Genomic DNA, 16,486 nt, shown 5'->3' with positions numbered 1-16,486 from the left:
GGGCTGGCTATTTTGTAGGCTCTCAGAGGGCCAAATAGGAAGGGAGAAGGCCTGGACCACTGGACAGCCGTGAGGGCCAGGAAAGAGGGATGGAGGTAGGAAGGATGGGCAGTCAGACAATGGCATCCTGCCCCGGGGTTAAGGCCGGACCCGACCGACCCCGCTTGGGGGGCCGGAGCCTGGGTCAGCAGCCCAAGCAGCAGCACCGAGCCAACCTCCTCCTCCATTCTGAATTTATTATTCTGTTCCTAGACAGGTGGACCCTGAGTGACCGGGCACTGCGCAAAAGTCAGCTGCCAGCATCATGTCCAGCCCCATTGTCCTGCTCCGGGGCGGCGACCCGGGCCTACCCAAAGGCCACCCTGGCCTCACCACCGCACCTGGGTCTGCCCAACCCTTCTGAGTCTCCCCGCACAACAGGAGATCACGCGCCCCTCCCCACCTCCCACTCTTCCCTCCCCCTCGCATCGGGTCCGATCGGCAGGAGGGGCGGGTGGAAGAACCAGAATGTCCGAAGACATCAGGGAGTCCAGTGTCTGTGAGGGACGGGGAGAGAGAAGGGCAGAGTGTTGCCAGTTGGTCCTAGGGGGCCCAGGGAGGGGCCACAGGGATAAAGACTCCTTGGTTTCAGAAGTACTCAAGAGAGCAAGAATTCGGATCCAGGCTGAGGGGCCACAGGCCAAGGGCTGCCCTTCGGGAAGGGGTCACCGTGATGCCCACCAGGCTGCCCAGCAGCCCGTCAGGGGACAGGATGCCCGGAGAGGGAGCCAGAGGAAGTCCTGGGGCCGCGTGTCCTTGTCGGGCCCCGCTGTTCGAACCCAGCCGGCCTTTCTCCTCCCGCTCGGATGGGTGAGGGACCTGGCCGAGCCGCTTCTCTCCAGCAGCGGTTCCCGCTCCTGCCCGGCTCCGGCTCTTGTCCGCCTTTGGCTCCGGCTCCTGCCCGCTTCCGGCTCCACGCCCAGCTCGCCCTGGGTCAGGGCCTGGAGGGGTGGGGGGTTCACAGTGTGGTGGACGGCAGCTTTTTGACCCTCCGCTGTGCCAGAATGGACGACTCGATGGGCTTCAGCTTGGGGGTCGGCTTGGAGCTGTTGAGGGCGAAGTAGGTGGCCTCCATGGCGCCCTGGGGGCAGAGAGTCCAGCAGGTCAGCCCCCGACCACCTCTGTGGGGCAGCGGGGGCCTCGCCCGCTTTCGTCCTGCTCCCCAGAATGTCCAGTCTGTGCAGCCTGGGTCTGCCTGTCTGCCCCCCTAGACTGAAATCTCCTTGTGGGCAGGGAACGTGTCTTCGAACTCTGTTCTATTGTCCTTTCCCAAGCACTTAATGCAGCGCTCTGCACACAGTAAACGCTCGATAAAGAGAAGCAGCGTGGCCTAGTGAATAGAGAACTGGTCTGGGCATCAGAAGGACCTGAGTTCTAATCCCGGCTCTGCCACATGTCTGCTGTTTGACCTTGGCCAAGTCACTTCACTGGGCCTCAGTTACCTCATCTGTAAAAGGGAGATTAAGGCTGCGAGCCCCATGTGGGACAGGGACTAGGTCCAACCTGATTAGCTCGTATCTACCGCAGCGCATAGAACAGTGCTTGACGCATAGTAAGCGCTTAACAAATACCATTATTATTTTTTATATAATTATAATAATGATAAAATAACAATAAAAGTACAATAATAAGAGTAGTAAATGCTACCGATGGATTGATTGAAAGCTCCTTTAGGGAAGGAACGCCCTCATCACCTTCATTGTATTCTACCCAACACCCGTACAGCACCCTGTCCGTAGCGGGCATCCTGTCCACAGCGGGCCCCGTGTCTATGGCGAGTGGCCGGCCCAGGGCTGTGGTCACGACGGGTGCTCGGCGACCACCTCTGAATAGGTGAGCGTCCGGGCCCGGCCAGAGGCTTCTCTCCCTTGGGCTCACTTAGATCCCCGGGCGGATGACCCCCCCCCGAGGGGACTGGGGGTGACCCCGGGGAGAGCAACAGCCCCGTACCTTCACCAGCTGCACGTCTTGGTGCCTCAGCTGGCTCTGTGGGAGTTTGTCCTTCTGCGTGATCCACGGGTGTTGCAGAACCTGGAGCGCCGTGAGTCGCTGGTGCGGGTCCACGTGGAGCATCTTGGAAACCAGATCCTGAGAGGAGACAGAGAGGGGCTGGGGTGTGTGTTTGGGGTGCCGGGGGAGACCCACTCTGCAGCTCTGCTTCCTCTGGGGGGTGGTGCAGGGGCAGAGGGGAGGAGGTTGGGACGTGCACAGGGAAGAGAGAGGCGAGGTTTGCCATGTGGGGGGGAGGGAAGAGGAGAGTGGGGAAAGGTGGCATGGGGAAGAGGTGGGGTCACACCTTGGCCACGTCTGAAACCGTGTCCCAGTTGCCCCCGCTCAGGTTGAACTTGCCCCTGCCGATTCGTATCAGGATGTCCTCGGGAGAGTCGTTGGGACCGTTGGCATATGGGGTGTACCTGAAAGGTCAATGCCAGAGCCATGCAGGCTCCCCGCCTCCTGCCCGCCTGCCCCACATCCCGATGCCTCCCGCCCCTCCCCTCTGTGCCCGCGCGCACCGCGTGGGCTGAGTCGTCCCCGGGCCAGGGCGGGAGGCGGGCCCTTACCCAGCCAGCATGGTGTACAGCAGGATGCCCAGGCTCCAGATGTCACAGCCCACGTCGTAGCCCTGGCGTTTCAGCACCTGAGTGGGAGGCAGAGCGGGAGGAGGGGTCAGGTGGGCTTGTGGGGGTGGACCACATCCTCCTCTCTGGGGCACAGCCCCCGCACACCACTCAGAACGACACTGGTGGTTGGCCAGAGGAGCCCCGGAGCCCCTCCTCCAAAACCTCCTGGAAGGTCACCACCTCCAGGGGGCCTTCCCCGACTATAATAGTCGTAACGATAATGGTTTCTGTTAAGTGCTTACTACGTGTCCAAGCACTGTTCTAACCACTGGGTAGACACCAGGCCATGCTGACTGAAGCCCTTTCCTGGTCGGTGATCCCGAAGCCCCCGTGTTCCCGCAGTTCCCGCTCTTCTCTGGTTGAGTCAGTGGATCCACCCAGCAGGTGCTATTGCCCACCTGGGCCCTCTAACAGTGCTATTCTCTTCAACAGCTTGGGCCTGCTGGTCTCCCTAGATGACTCTCTTCCCTGCTCTCAGGCCTCACTCCTACCTGTTCCTACCTCCGACCCTTCCCCCCTGCTGATCCCCCAGGCTGGGATTCCCTCCCCCTTCAACTTCACCGGGTCACAGCTCTCCCCATCTTTAGAGCCCTCTTAAAAGCTCCGCCTCCTCCCAGAAGTCTTCCCTGATTAACCCCAACACCTCAAGTTCCCCAACTAAGCCCTCTTTTCCTCTTCTCCCACTCCCTTCTGCGACGTCCTTGCACTTGGATTTTTTTTAATCCCCCCCTCAGCCCCACAGCACTTACGTAGATATCTATAATTAATTTATATTAATGTCTGTCTCCACTTGACTGTAACTTTGTCGCAGGCAGGGAATGTGCCTGCCAACTCTGTTACATTGTACTCTCCCAAGTACTTAATATAGTGCACACAGTAAGCCCTCAATAAATACGACTGAATGAACGAATGCTTTGCACGCAGTAAGCACTCAATAAATACCATTAAGCCCTCTTCTTGACTCCCTCTCCCTTCTGCATCATCTACGAACTTGGATCTGTGACCTTTGGGCATTTGATGTTCGCCCTTCCTTTAGCTCCAGTGCACTTATGTCCACATCCGTAACTTAAGTTTCATCGTCCTTTCTCGAGCACTCAGTACAGTGCTCTGCACTCAGTGAACACTCTGTAAATACTACTGAAGATGAGGATTGATTGACTGAACCCTACTGCCCAGATCCGGGCTGTCCGAGCTCCCCGCGAGCGGCCCCTGGGAGGCCCATGTCCTTCCCCACGGTCCCAGCGAGGCAACCCGCCGATTGGTGTGGTACGCCCTGGAGCCTTTCCCCCTGCCCCGTGCCCCGCCCCACCTCCGGAGCTACGAAGTTGGCAGTGTAGCAGGGCGTCATGAGGAGCCCGTTCTCGGCACGCAGCTGCTTGGCGAAGCCGAAGTCGCAGATGCGGATACACTCGGGGTTCCCGGACTCATCCACGTAGAGGATGTTGCTGGGCTTCAGGTCCCTGTGCACCACCTGTGGGGGGGGTGGGAACGGGGGGCGCGGAGGCTCAGGGGGAGTGAGGCGGGAGAAGTACGGAGGAAACGGGGAAAGGGAAGGGTGCAGGAGGGGAAGGGGAAGGAAAACTCCAGCGGTTGCCCATCCACCTCCATATCAAGCAAGAACTCCTCACCATTGGCTATAAAGCAGTCTATCACCTTGCTCCCTCCTACCTCACCTCGCTGCTCTCCGTCTACAACCCACTTCACTCCGCTAGTGCTAACCTTCTCACTGTGCCTCCATCTCACCAGTCTCGCCGCCGACCGCTGGCCCACGTCCCTCCTCTGTCCTGGAACACCCTCCATCCTCAAATCCGACAGACAATGCTTCTCCCCACTTCAAAACCTTATTGAAGTCACATGTCCTCCAAGAGGCCTTCCCAGACTAAGTCCCACTTTTCCTCATCTCCCATTCCCTTCTGTGTCGCCCTGACTTGCTCCCTTTGCTTTTCCCCCCTCCCAGCCCCACAGCACTTATGTACCTATCTGAGATTTTATTTATTTGCATTGATGTCTGTCTCCCCCCGCATCTAGACTGTAAACTTGTTGTGGGTAGGGAATGTCACTGTTTATTGTTGTATTGTACTTTCCCAAGCGCTTAGTACAGTGCTCTGCACGCAGTAAGCGCTCAATAAATACGACTGACTGACTGATTGACTGAATGAGTGGGAAGGGTGCGGGAGGGGAAGGGTGCGGGAGAATGAAGACACCGCGCTGGAAGAGACTGACCCCCTGTGAGTGCAGGTACTCCACGGTTTTACAGACGGTGTGCAGGACCGAGCTGGCTTCCCGCTCTGAGAAGAACTTCTGCCGCAGGATCCTATCCAGTAGCTCGCCGCCCCGCATCAGTTCTGTCACCAAGTACACCTGCTTCCCGTCATCGTACACCTGGGGCCAGGGGAGACGCCGGTGCCCGGTCAGGGGACAGGGGCAGCACGTGAGTTGGGGAAAGTACCGCAGGGAGGGCCGAGGCAAGCGCTTTACCGGCTCCACGTGGCCCAGAGCCCGCCCCGGCCCACAACTGTGTCCAACAGGGAGCCCTCCTGGACACCTGCCCTCATAGTGAGGGATGGGCCACCCCACACCCCTGACTCCTCCCAGTGACCCAGGATGGACAATCAACACTTCTGACTCTCCCCCAGTGACCCTGTGCAGACCATCCAACACCCCTGATTCTCCTTTCTTCATCCCTGACTCACCCCTAGTGACCCAGCACAAGCCACCCAACACCCTTGACTCTTCCCCAGTGACCCAGCATAGCCCATCTGATGCCCCCGACTCTCCCCTGGTGACCTGGCACTGACCATCTGACATCCCTTTCCCATCCCTATCTCCCAGTGACCTGCACAGACCATTAACGTCCCTGACTCTCCCCGCATTGATGTAGCAAGGACCCGTCCCACGCCCCGTCTCTCCCTTCTCCATCTCTGACTCTCCCCTAGTGACCCAGCACCGACCATCCAACACCCTTGACTCTACCCCCCTCCATCCTTGACTGGCCCCCAGTGACCCAGAACAGACCATCCCACACCCCTGACTCTCCCCTCTCCATCCCTGACTCTTCCCCCAGTGACCCGACAAGAACCAGTTAGAGAAGCAGCGTGGCTTAGTGACAAGAGCCCGGGCTTGAGGGTCAGAGGTCGTGGGTTCTAATCCCGGCTCTTCCACTTGTCAGCTGTGTGACTTTGGGCAAGTCACTTCACTTCTCTATGCCTCAATTAGCTCCTCAGTAAAATAAAAGACTGTGAGACCCACATGAGACAACCCGATAACCTTGTATCTACCCCACTGCTTAGGACAGTGCTTGGCACATAGTAAGCGCTAACAAATACCATCATCATCATCATCCACTTGTACTTGTTTGATCCTGCCCCATTCCAGGTCCAACATCCTGAGGGAGCTGTGGGATTTCGGGAATAGCAGTTCTCTTTGCCCTTTCCAGCCTAGCCGGGATTCTGTCCCCGGCCCCACCCCAACGTTTAGTGCCATAGATCAGGAGCCCTCTCTGGGTCACTCACGTCCTTCAGCGTGATGATGTTGGGGTGCTGACCGTAGCGCAGCAGGATCTCGATCTCCTCCGAGGGGTCTCTCTTGTCCTTGTCAATCACCTAGGTGAAAGCCGGGGGTGAGGGGGGACTTGCAGCCATGTCGGGGGGGAACTTGGGGGTTCCGTTAAAGGTCTGCGGGAGACAGGGGCGGGGGGCTCGGACCTTGACGGCGTACTCCATGTTGGTGGCCTTGTGGATGCAGCGCTTGCACACTGAGAAGGAGCCCACGCCGATGGTCTCCTTGACCAAGTAGCCGTCGCTGAACACCAGGCTCTTCCCGTGTAGCTGCTGTAGGGGAAACTTTGGGCTGAGCCCTCTGCACTCCCACAGACCCCTCACCCTCGGGGAGACCTTCCGAGTCCTCCTGGTCTGGTCCGGTCTCATCCGGTAAGTGGGTGTGGGGGGCCCGGCTGGGGTCAGAGGGTGAAGCGGGGAGAGACCCCAGAGAAGCCACTGTCCTGGGCACCTGCCCGCCCTCCTCCTCCCTCCATTCACAGACTTCTGGGCCCAGGGATTGGGCAGAGGGCTCCCAGACCAACCCCATCCCATGACCTCCCCTCCGACACCACCCCTGGTTGTATACCTGCACCACCGAATGCAGGGGGGCCTGAGTGGTCTTCCCCTGACCGTCCTCCTCCAACAGGCCCGTGGCCACGAAGCTGAAACCGCGGAAGAGCTGGTGGGCCCCGGCACTTGGGGGGATCCCCGGAGAGTCTGGGTGGGTGAGCAACCACTGTCAGCTTGCGGAGGAACCCCAGGCCTGCAGCGCCCCTCCCCCCCTCAGCACTGGATGGAAAGGAACGATCCCGGGAATCCGATGGCCACCGGGAGCCCCGCCCTGGCCGCTGGGGCTCGGGGTCCTCCACTGGGGGAGGCTCAGAAAGCGGGTTCTGGGACTCACTGCAGATGATCACGGTAACTCCTCACTATTGACTTTAAAGCCCTCCATCACCTTGACCCCCCCATCTCTCCTCGCTTCTCTCTTCCTACAACCCAGCCAGCTCACTTCGTTCCTCTGGTGCCGCTAACCTTCTCGCTGCGCTTCGATCTCGTCTGTCTCACCGCCGACCCCTAGCCCACATCCTGCCTCTGGCCTGGAACGCCCTCCCTCCTCAAATCCGACAGACAATTACTCTCCGACCCTTCAAAGCCTTATTGACGGCACATCTCCTTCAAGAGGACTTCCCAGACTAAGCCTCACTTTGCCTCATTTCCCACCCCCTCCTCCGTCATCCTGACTTGCTCCCTTTGCTCTTCCTCACCCCTCCCGGCCCCACAGTATTTATGTATATATCTGTAATTTTATTAATTTGTATTGATGTGTTTCTCCCCTACCCCGGACTGTAAACTCATTTGGGCAGGGACTGTTACTGTTTACTGTTGTATTGTTCTTTCCAAAGCACTTAGTCCGGTGGTCTGCACACAGTAAGTGCTTAGTAAATATGATTGAAGCAATGAATATTAAGTGCATACTATGTGTTAAGCACTGTTCTAAGCTCTGGGGTAGATACCAGGTCATCAGGTTGAACGCAGTCCCTGCCCTGCATGGGGCTCACAGTCTTAATCCCCATTTTTCAGATGAGGTAAGTGAAGTGACTTGCCCAAGGTCACAGAGCGGATATGTGAAGAAGCTGGGATTAGAACCCATGACCTTCTGACTCCCACACCCGTGCTCTATCCACTAGACCACACTGCTTCTCACGCTGCAGAGAGAGCACCCCCGGACAGGGGAGATGAGGGAGTCAGGGGTTAGGGTAGGGGCTCACCCTTGGGCGTGCGGGACGTGAACTCGGTGTCAAAGTAGAAGGTGTCGTCGGGTTGGGCCACGGCAGGCTTGAACGGGGGCTTGATCTCACGACGGTAGAGTTTCTGCAACATATGAACCCTTCCAGGTCAGCCAGGGACCCCTGCAATCCCCTCAGCCGCCCTCTTCCCCTCTCTACGGGGGTTGCTGTAGCCAGGCCCCCGCCTCCATGGGGGGAAGGGGCTCAGGCCAACAGCTCTGCTTGGCTTGGCCCCGAGGACACCCTGGGACCCCTGCCCCCAACCCCTTTCCAGGAAACGGGCCTGGCCCACCAGCCCGAGGCGACCCAGGAGGGGAGCACTCACGTTCCAGTCGATGGTGGAGTAGAAAACGTGGCGCTTGATCTCTTCGGCCCCGTCGGTGCCAGACCCTGTGTAGACAACACCCCCAGTTTAACCCCTGGGGGCTCCCCAATCCCATCCTCATCCCCAGGATAATGCCTGGGAGTTAGGAGACCCGGGTTCTGGTCTCAGTTCTGTTGCTGTGGGCATGACACTTAACCTCTCTAAGCTTCAGTTTCCTCATCGGTAGAATGGGGACAAAATGCCTCCTCTCCCTCCTTTCTTAGGCTGAGAGGCGTGTTTAGTACAGTGCTTTGCACACAGTAAGCACTCAATAAATACAATTGAATGAATGAATGAATGAATGAATGAATGAATGAAGTAATGGGCCCTGGGTGGGACAGGGATTGTGTCCGATCTGATCGTCTTGAATAATAATAATAATACTTATGGTATTTGTTAAGCACTATGTGCCAAGCACTGTTCTAAGCACCGGTGTGCCCCAGCACTTAGCACAGTGCCTGGCACACGGGACAGTGAATGTTTAATAAGTACTATTAAAAAAGAAAAGGTCAGAGCAGAGTCTACAACTTTCTTTCAGTCACCTAGTCATTCAGAGGGCTGCTCTGGGGTGCCAGGTGGATGCCAGGTAGTGCCAGGTAAGGAGGTTTGTGGATGATGCCATGCTGACCAGCACTGCTAGACCTATGCTAAAGTAATAACTGTGGTATCTGTTAAGCACTTACTATGTGCCATGCACTGTACTAAGCACTGGGGTGGATACAAGCAAATCGGGTTGGACACAGTCCCTGCCCCATATGGGGCTCACAGTCTCAATCCCCATTTTTCCAGAACAAGTAACTGAGGCAAAGAGAAGGAAAGTGACTTGCCCAAGGTCACATAGCAGACATGTGGCAGAACCAGGATTAGAACCTATGACCTTCTGACTCCCAGGCCCACGCTCTACCCACTACGCCACGCTGCTTCTCGAAAATACGATCCCTGCTGATGATCCGTCTCCGGTTGGGAGACACGACTCTGTCAGGACAGACTCGAGCCCTGGGGGTCACTCGCTACGCCCTCTGCCCCTAGATGGGGGAGCAGAGAGGAGCACAGTCCGAGCGTTCCCTCTCGCTCCAGGGTGAGGCCCCCCCCCAACTCCCATAGCTCCCCACCTAGACGGTTGGCAGGATTCCTCTTGAACAGGGCACGCAGAAGGCTCTGGGCTTCATTGCTCAGGAACTGGGGCATTCCCAACTTCGCCCTGCAACGCCAGCGGGCCGTCAGTCAGGCGGGGACGGGGGCCCGCCGCCAGCCCCCACCCGGGAATCCTCCCCCGCGGGGGCTTCCCCGGCCCTGGGCTGGGGGAGGGGGATGGGTCCCGACCCCCAGCGCCCCTGCCCGGACTCTCGCGCTCACTTGAGGATCAGCGTCATCGTCTCCTTCCTGTCTTTCCCCTGGAAGGGCAGCGAGCCGGTGAGCATCTCAAACTGCGGGAGCGAGACAGTAGGACATGCTCAGTCCAGAGGCCAAGCTTGACCTCCCCCAAACCCCAACCCCAGGGGCCTGCTGGAATCCAGGGGTCCCTGCCATCCCTGTCCACCCAAATTTCTGGGCATCTGCTCAGGGCAAGTAAGTGTGTGCATCCGGAAGACTCTGTAGACTGTTAGCTCATTGTGGGAAAGGAATGTATCTATTGTTGTACTGTAATAACGATAATAATAATAGTATTAGTTAAGCACTTACTATGTGCCAGGCAATATAATAATAATAATCGTGATGTTTGTTAAGCACTTACTATGTGCCAGGTACTGTACCAAGCGCTGGGGTGGATACAAGCAAATCAAGTTGGACACAGTCTCCATCCCATGTGGGGTTTCCAGTTTCAATCCCCATTTTCCAGATGAGGGAACTGAGGCCCAAATAAGTGGCTTTCCCAAGATCACACAGCAGACAAGTGGTGGAGCTGGGATTAGAACCCATGACCTTCTGACTCCCAGGCCCAGGCTCTATCCACTGCGCCATGCTGCTTTCCCTGTATGCTCCCAAGTGCTTAGCACAGTGCTCCTTACACAGTAAGCCCTCAATAAATGCGATTGAGTGAATGAATGAGAGTGTCCCTAGAGGCAACCATCCCGAAGGAGCCAAGATCCCCTCCCGACTAGCCAGGGCCACTGGCCCTTCTTTAAAACTCCCACGGTTTCGCTGGCACCAGCAGAAGGCAGCACCGGAGTGTCACCAGCCAGAGCCTGGCGCGCATCGAGCACGAGGAGGATGTTCGTCCACCATGGTCCACTCGATGCTCCACTCCGGCCTGCTCCAACCACAAGGGTCGGGTTCGGGGGGGCCGAGGATGGGGGGTCAGGGTGGGCAGCTCTTTCTTTTGGTGGAGCTACGCCTAGATGTATCTCCCGGGATGGGCACCACCCTTGGGGTCACTGCCTGGGCGCCTCCCATCCTTCTGCCGATATTTTGGCAGGGGGTAGGGGTGGGGGTCTTCTGGTCCCGGGACCCTCACCATCAACACCCCGTAGGACCACCAGTCCGCACTGTGCGTGTGGCCCTGGCGGTTGACCACCTCGGGAGCCATGTATTCGACCGTTCCGCAGAAGGAGTAAGCTTTCTTCTCGTGGTCGATGGCCTCCTTGCTCAGGCCGAAATCTGGGGCGGGGGGCGAGAAGAGAGAGCAACCGAGGCCATGAGGCTCCTTGCCGGGCCACAGGAGTCCCCTTCCCCGGGGCAGACTGAGGCAGAGCCCGCTTACCTGTGAGCTTGATGTGACCCTCTTGGTCCAGGAGGATGCTGGCCGGGGAGAAGGAGAGAGGGAGTTAATGCCAAGGCCAACTGGACCCCGGTCCGACCCCGTCCGCAACCCAGGCCCGAGCCCCCGCGCGCCGCACTTCTCTGGCTTGAGGTCCCGGTAGATGATGCCCAGGTTGTGAAGATGGTCCAGCCCTAGTGCCAGCTCCGCCAGGTAAAACTTCACATCTTCTTCCGTGAACATCACCTGGGGTGGACGGGGGGCGGGGGGGAGGCGGTCCAAGTCCTGTTTGGGGCCGCAAGTGGGCACCGCCCCCCACTTCTGCCCCCTCCTCCTCCAGCCCCAGATCCCGCCACTCCCAGACCGGGCAGCCGACTCGGTTCTCGGATGGCTGCAGTGGCGGTTGAGGCGGCCGCTGCCCTCCGTCATCCGCCTCCAGCCCACCTCCGATATACCGAGGGGAACTTTCTGCCAGAGCAGTTTCAAGAGCACGGCAAGCCCCTCCAGCATTTAGTCAGTCTGTCCATCGTATTTACTGAGCGCTCGCTGTGTGCAGAGCACTGTACTAAGCGCTTGGGAGAGGACGATACAACAGAATTAGCAGACACCCTCTCTGGCCATTAACGAGCTTACAGTCTAGAGGGGAGACATCAATACAAATAAATAAAATGATAGCTATGGACATAAATGCTGTGGGACTGGGAGGGAGCGAATCAGGGCGATGCAGAGAGGAGGAAAGGAGGGCTTAATCGGGGAAGGCCTCTCGGAGGAGATGTGCCTTCCATAAGGCTTTGAAGGGCAGGGAGAGTCACTGTCTGTCGGATATGAAGAGGGAGGCAGTTCTAGGCCAGAGGCAGGACGTGGGCGAGAGGTCGGAGGTGGGATAGATGAGATGGAGGCACAGTGAGAAGGTTGGCATTAGGGGAGCGAAGTGTGCGGGCTGTGTTGTAGTAGGAGAGGAGCGAGCTGTGGTAGGAGGGGGGAAGCTGGGACCCACCCTGACCCCCCAGCTCCACTCTTAGCACCTCCCTTCCTCCCGCCTGCCCCTCCGAGCCTTGTGGCCATCAGGGAGCAACTTACCTCCTTGGAGAGCCGAGTGAACAGGTCGCCTCCACGAAGGAAGTCCAGGATGAGATAGAGTTTGCCCTCCGTCTGGAAGGCTGGGGAGAGGGGGTGCCCAGGGGTCAGAACCTAGTGCTGGGCTGGTTGGGGGTGGGGGGAGGGCTCTGATTCCTGTGCCCCTCGCCTCCCCCCTCCCCCGCAAACCCATCCTTGGGGCTGTTCAGCCTAGGGGAGGGGGGACCAGTGAAGTGAGGAGGGCAATAACCGCTTACGTTAAGCCAGGCTGATTTACTACGAGGTCAGGGATCCCTAGGGGAAGGGTGTGGACCTCAACGGCCCCAGGAGGGATTGTGGTGGGATAGGAAGAACTTCCCGAAGCACAGAGAGAACTGAAAGGGATGGGCGAGCGCCCTTCTGTCCAGCCGGTTTAGTTATCTGCCCACCTAGCGACAGGGGGCTGGACCTGATGACCTCAAGACCCTTTCAGGTCTACAGGTGTGAGGTGGCTGGAGGAGAGGGCACGGTCTGAAGATTCTGATGGTATGGGGGATTTGGGGGGGGGGGGCAGAGCCAGCCCCAGGCTCCGTGAGGGAGGACCCAGCCAGGGAGGAGGGGGAGGGGAGGGAGGAAGGGTCGGCCCATCAGCCGAGGGTCAGCATCACGCACCGTAGTGCAGCTTCACCACAAATGGGTGGTTCACGTCAGCCAGGATGTCCCTCTCCATCTTGGTCCTGACGCGATCCCGCACTGCAGGGGGAAGGGAGGGCGGGGGTGAGGGCTCGGGGCTCACTGAGGCCCCCCGCCCCCCCTCCCCTTCTCTCATGACCACCAGCACCACCCAATGGGCACTGCCCACCCCCTCAACTGGGAGACACTGCCCCAGTCCTTCAACCGTGGGCACTGCCTTCACTCCTCTACACCCCCACCCCCACATCGGGCCCATCTTTGCTCAAGGAATGACAAGATGCCAAGGGGCGGGGGGAGCGGTGTCACCCCAACAGGGCCGGGACCACTCCCTCACCCTTCAGCGTGGCTTTCTTCAGCACCTTCATGGCGTAGAGGTGCCCACTGTCTGGCTGGGTGACCTTCCTCACCAAGAACACCTGAGGGATGGGGGTGGAAGGGGAGATGGGGGTCAAGTCGGGGGCTCTGCTGCCCTGCCCCCTCGGTCCATCCACCCCCTCCTCACCTTCACACGGCAGAATTCCTGCCTCCCCTTCTCCCACCCCACACCCTGAACCAGGAGGAAACTCCAGTCAGGCTTCAGGGAGTGCAACCTGGCTCTGGGAAGACAGCACTCCAAGGTACAGATTCTAGTCTCAGCTCTGTCCCGGCCTGCTGGGGGACCTCGGGCAAGACACTTCCCAGAGCGCTTAGCACACAGTAAGCGCTTAATAAATACAATTGAATGAATGAATCTGGGCTCATTTTTCCCTCTGCAAAATGGAATCATCCCTGTCTCTCCCTGACTCCCAGGAGTGGGATGGAGACTAAGTGCGATAAATATTATCACCCTTACTAATTACTAATGTATTTGCTAAGCGTTTACTCTGTGTCAAGCATTGTTCTCAATGCTGGGGTAGATACAAGTTAATCGGGTTGGACACAGTTCCTGCCCCACATGAAGCTTGTAGTCTAAGTAGGAGGGGAGAACGTGTGTTTAAGTCCCACTTTACAGATGAGGAAACTGAAACACAGAAGTCAATTAATTCATTCATCTATTTGTATTTATTGAGCACTTACTGTGTGCAGAACACTGTACTAAGCACTTGGAAAGTACAATTCAAGTGACTTTCCCAAGGTGAGACAGCAGGCAATTGGGAGCGATGGGATTATACTAATAATAATAATTATGGTATTTGTTAAGTGCTTACTATGTGCCAGGCACCGTACTAAGCGCTGGGGTGGATACAAGCAAATTAGGTTGGACACAGTCCGTGTCCCAGGTGGGGCCCACAGTCCCTCAGCGATGTGGAAACTGAGGCACAGAGAAGTTAAGTGACTTGCCCAAAGTCACCTAGCAGACACGAGGCAGAGCTGGGATTAGAACCCACGAACTTCTGACACCCAGGCCTGTGCTCTATCCACTACACCACACTGCTTCTCAAGTGGGACACGCTGGGTAACAGAATTTCAGGTTGCTTTATCCTCTCCTCCACCGAGCAGGTGGTTCCTGTGCGGGACCCGCACGCCCACCCCAAGCTGTACGGTGCCCCCCTCCCCTGGCCACCGGCTTGGCAGGTGGCTCCCCCGAGGGCCCGCCGCCCCCATGGCCCCGAGACCCGCCCGCTCGGCCCTCCCCGCGGCCAGCCGGCTGCGCCAGACTCACTTTGCCGAAGGAGCCCTGGCCCAGGACCTTCAAGAGCTCAAACTGGGACGGGTCGGCCTTCTCCGACCCTTCCTTCACGTGGTGTGTGATGTGGATCTCCTTGACCACGCCTTCGTCCTGCGGGAGGGGGTGCGGGGAGGGTGAGCCGGAGCTCGCGGGGGCGGCTCCGGGACAGCCCCAGGCCACGGGCACGGTGCCAGTCGGGCTCCATTGCGTCGTACGACGCAGGGCCGCTGCTGGCAAACAGGGACCGGGCCCATCTGGCGAGCCGGCTGCGCTCCGGGGGTGGGAGCCCTTGCCAGAGCCGGGCCAGCCCCCAGCGGGCCTCCTCGGTTGGCACCGGCCCCAGAGCCTGGCGGGGAGGGGGACGCCACATTGGGCCTGGCCTGGCCCGCCCCCAGGAGGGGGGCAACACCCGGCCCCATGGGCGCTGCACCTCGGGGACCCAAGGTCCCAGGATCCCCGGGAAGGGGGGACCTTGACCACCCCCTCGGGGGTGTCGGATGTGGTTCCCCCATCTTGTTCTCCCTCCTTCCTTCCCCCCCGCCACAAGAGGAAGTCTCTCTGTCCGCACCCTGAAGCCCCGGGGGGGATTATTTTGAGGACTTTGTTTGGCTGGCAGCTCTGCCCGGCCTGGACCCCGACACCTGGCCCGGCTGCCTTGTCCCCAGCCCTTGGCAGGAGGGGATGGGGCCGGGATCTGCCGGCCGCTCGCTGGCACCCGATCGGAGGCCGGGGGCTACCATCGAGTGATGGTTGTTGGATTGATTGCGACGCAGGGCCCGGATGTCAGCCCGTCAGAACAGCCAGGGTGGTCGTGTCGCAGGCACCCCCCCCACGCGCCACCCCTCTAGGTTCGATCCAGCGTCGCCCACTGCCCCACGGGTCCTGAATCCTCCGTCTCAGTGCCCCGGAGAGTGTCCCTCCTCCGCTTCCCCTCTCTGCATCCCCCGGCCAGTGGTCTCTGCTACTCGCCAGTCCTAGGGGTGGGAGACGCCGAGAAGACTCTGACCCCCACCTCCCTGGCACCTCTGCCCCACATTCTCCCTCCAGCTGGGGTGGGGGAAAGCGAGACCCGAGGGAAAGCTGCTAGCCCAAGATCACACAGCAGGTCGGGCCAAGAGGGGACAGATGAGAAGCCCCGATCCTGCCCCTGGGGGCGACTCCCTCCGGGGGGCCGGTCCAGGCGGGTCCCCCGCCCCCACGACCCCTCACGACCCCCTGGAGGTACGAACCACAACCACGTCGCCGGGCTGGCCGAGGTCGGGCAAGGGCCTCCGGCACGACTTCTCGCGGGGCTTCCTGTGCAGCCACAGGGCAAAGAAGGTGCGGAAGCGGGGCAACTTGGAGTCCCTGTCCATTCTCCGGGCCCGCCGAGTGACGGGGTCGCCCGTCCCCCAGCAGCATGGCAGCCGGCGGGGCCGACGCTCGGCGCGGGGGATAGGGTGCGGCAGGCCCAGGGCCGGGAAGAGGACCGGAGGGGGGGGTGGCGCTGCAGGTGGGGGCGGGGAGGGGGGAGGGGGGCCGGGCTGCAGGCGGATGTGCGGTGCAGAGAGGCAGAGAAGGAGCGGAGCGGTGCCCCCACCCCCCAAGCAGGCTGTGGTTTCCCGGGGGGCAGGTCCCCCTTAACTTTTCCTCTCTGCAGGAAGCATCATGGTGATTCCAGCCCTTCTCCACCCATCCACCGGAGAGAAGGAAAGCCCCCAGGTCGGCGCCCAGCTAGGCCCAGGCCTCCTGATTGATAGGAGCCGATGCCCGGCGGGGAACCCCCCCCGGAGACGGAGGAGGAAGTCGGGCGAGGGCTCCGAGCACCACCGGGAAGAACCATTTGAAACTCGGGGGCATGGGGGTGGACGACTTCAAGGACCCGGGGCAGGGCACGCGAGGAAAATCCGGCCTGGGTCCACTGCGACCCCATGTCAAAATCCGGCCCCGGGTCCACTAGGGCCCTTCGTCCCCTGGGCCCGGCCTTCCCTCTCCCCAGCGGCTCCCTCCGAGGGGACGGCAGCTCGGAGGGAAGCAACCACGCAAGACGGAAACCCACACG

At 59.5% G+C, this 16,486-nt stretch overlaps 1 protein-coding gene across 2 annotated transcripts in view; it reads right to left on the bottom strand.

Moving 5' to 3' along the window:
- Positions 1-216: 216 nt before the first annotated feature.
- RPS6KA1 (ribosomal protein S6 kinase A1) overlaps positions 217-16,486 on the bottom strand; it is a 36,573-nt gene continuing 20,303 nt past the window's right edge. The window contains exons 1-21 of one of the 2 annotated variants that reach the window (XM_029080848.2): positions 15,675-15,872; positions 14,440-14,556; positions 13,132-13,213; positions 12,777-12,857; positions 12,129-12,208; positions 11,188-11,294; positions 11,052-11,089; positions 10,806-10,948; positions 9,707-9,777; positions 9,463-9,551; positions 8,312-8,376; positions 7,969-8,071; positions 6,786-6,916; positions 6,365-6,490; positions 6,173-6,262; positions 4,884-5,042; positions 3,970-4,131; positions 2,601-2,677; positions 2,336-2,453; positions 1,990-2,127; positions 217-1,120 (exon numbers count right to left, since the gene is read on the bottom strand). In XM_029080848.2, coding sequence (XP_028936681.1) covers positions 998-1,120; positions 1,990-2,127; positions 2,336-2,453; positions 2,601-2,677; positions 3,970-4,131; positions 4,884-5,042; positions 6,173-6,262; positions 6,365-6,490; positions 6,786-6,916; positions 7,969-8,071; positions 8,312-8,376; positions 9,463-9,551; positions 9,707-9,777; positions 10,806-10,948; positions 11,052-11,089; positions 11,188-11,294; positions 12,129-12,208; positions 12,777-12,857; positions 13,132-13,213; positions 14,440-14,556; positions 15,675-15,800 — 2,226 coding nt within the window. In that variant the 5' untranslated portion in view covers positions 15,801-15,872 and the 3' untranslated portion in view covers positions 217-997. Of the gene's footprint in view, positions 1,121-1,989; positions 2,128-2,335; positions 2,454-2,600; positions 2,678-3,969; positions 4,132-4,883; positions 5,043-6,172; positions 6,263-6,364; positions 6,491-6,785; positions 6,917-7,968; positions 8,072-8,311; positions 8,377-9,462; positions 9,552-9,706; positions 9,778-10,805; positions 10,949-11,051; positions 11,090-11,187; positions 11,295-12,128; positions 12,209-12,776; positions 12,858-13,131; positions 13,214-14,439; positions 14,557-15,674; positions 15,873-16,486 lie in introns of those variants that run through there. The other variant, XM_029080847.1, reaches the window with a different exon arrangement.

Source organism: Ornithorhynchus anatinus, chromosome 16 (genome assembly GCF_004115215.2).
Source record: "Ornithorhynchus anatinus isolate Pmale09 chromosome 16, mOrnAna1.pri.v4, whole genome shotgun sequence".
Taxonomy (NCBI): domain Eukaryota; kingdom Metazoa; phylum Chordata; class Mammalia; order Monotremata; family Ornithorhynchidae; genus Ornithorhynchus; species Ornithorhynchus anatinus.
This window is presented reverse-complemented; position numbering and strand designations above follow the sequence as displayed.